Consider the following 1,773-nt stretch of genomic DNA (forward strand, 5'->3'; position numbering starts at 1 on the left):
AGATTATGATTATGAAAAAATTGGAATTAGATATGTCTCAGCTTAAAAATTTCATTATAGTTACTTTAGCATTCTTTTAAAATTGTCATTTTTATAATTGTTTTTTCCAGAGCTAGAAATCAGCTAGGTGTACAGTGTTTTTGGGGTGAAAATGATCAGCTTCCCATATTGAAGAGGTGGAATCCATGGAGCAGAGATATACCATGGGTAACATATACATCTCATCCTCTTTTTAAAATGGATACAACAGAAAAGACAAATTACAACATCGAAGATTTTGCTAAGAAATTGACAAACACAATTGCTGCAAGAAGTACACAAAGTACCCCAACTGCTTCTCCGACTGAGAAGACTAGCCAGATTTTATACCAGCCAATAATAATTGAATCTTATGCTGGGCTTGCTGCAGCATTACACAATGCTAATGAGTTGGGCTTTTTCAAATCACGTGGTAAAGTTAGTTTTTAAATGTACATATATGAGCTTAATCAGAGGTAACTCTTCCATGTTTTCTAGAAAACACAAGAGGAAAAAAAAAAAACTTTTTTTTTATAAGCATAATATTGTAAGGAATTCCAACCTCTAAATGAAAAAGGAACTCAAGAAATTTGCGCAGAAAAACTCTCCTGTGAGAAGCGAGCATAAAAATATTTTTGCAGGCAAAACTTACCGTTTATGTAATAATTAGAGTTGATTACAGACAATTCTATTATTTTTCAAAAATAAAATAAAAATAACTAAGGATTTTTTTCCTCATTTTAGCATAAGAAAAAAAATATTTTGCGCTAAAACGATTAATGTATAGAGTGTTTCTTTATCAAACAACTAAATTTTACTGGAAGAAAAGATATTTTCAAGATAATTTTTTAATTGACGAATTAAGTGTTAGGAACTAATGGACTGTTGTGACCGAAAATTACATTTAAAATTTGAATACCCCTTTTGAATGAAATTTCTATGGGTAAAATGAATTGCAGCATATAGAAATATATGAAAAAGGAAATTAAATGCTGAACCTAATGTAAAACTGAAACTGTCAGACATGACATTTGAGCCAAAATTTGAAACTCTTTGTTTCACAGCCCCCCCCCCCCCATTAAGGATCCTTTCTAAGTGTGCTGAAACTCAAAGAATTATCACTGGGTTTGTCTAGTTGAGTTGGTTTTCTACTAATTTTTTCGCTGTCATTTTAAGTTTGTAGCAATGTTCGTACTTCTATATTTTGCAATTATTATTTTTATTTCTCAAACTAAAAAGCATATCCCAAGTTTTACTCTATGGTGAGGGGGGGGAGCAGAGGCGTAGCTAGACCCGACTTTCGGGGGGGGGGGGGTTACTTATTTTATATATATATATATATATTATAATATTATCCATCCACATTGTGATCAAACAGTTTCTGAATAAAATGCAAACGATTTCAGTAGTCTTTTCAATTCATTAAGTATTTTTTTAAAGTAAATATTTGAAATATTGATTCCTTTCATTGCTTATGAAATTAATTAGTAGCTTTATGCTTTACTAACTGCTTTATTGGCTGATTTGGTGCTTTTTTTTTTGCCTCCCAAGCAATTTCGGAAATTTTCGTACCCAAAACCACAGGTTCACTCATGGGGGGGGGGGGAGTAGTCATTCTTCCACATGTGACCCCTCCCCTAAAATGATACTCTGTATCCGCCCCTGTATATATATATATATATATATATATATATATATATATATATATATAGCCCCCCCTTGATAAATTGTTGGTCCTATGTTCACCTTTTTCGT

General features: G+C 32.0%; 1 protein-coding gene across 2 annotated transcripts in view; it reads left to right on the forward strand.

The window, feature by feature from the left end:
• Window positions 1-1,250, forward strand: part of LOC129229559 (tumor protein p63-regulated gene 1-like protein) — a 29,864-nt gene extending 28,614 nt beyond the window's left edge. Inside the window, exon 5 of one of the 2 annotated variants that reach the window (XM_054863885.1) lies at window positions 111-1,250. In XM_054863885.1, the coding sequence (XP_054719860.1) occupies window positions 111-468 (358 nt within the window). In that variant the 3' untranslated portion in view covers window positions 469-1,250. The remainder of the gene's footprint in view (window positions 1-110) is intronic. The other variant, XM_054863886.1, reaches the window with a different exon arrangement.
• Window positions 1,251-1,773: the final 523 nt, after the last annotated feature.

The sequence above is a fragment of the Uloborus diversus genome, chromosome 9 (genome assembly GCF_026930045.1).
Source record: "Uloborus diversus isolate 005 chromosome 9, Udiv.v.3.1, whole genome shotgun sequence".
NCBI classification, from domain to species: domain Eukaryota; kingdom Metazoa; phylum Arthropoda; class Arachnida; order Araneae; family Uloboridae; genus Uloborus; species Uloborus diversus.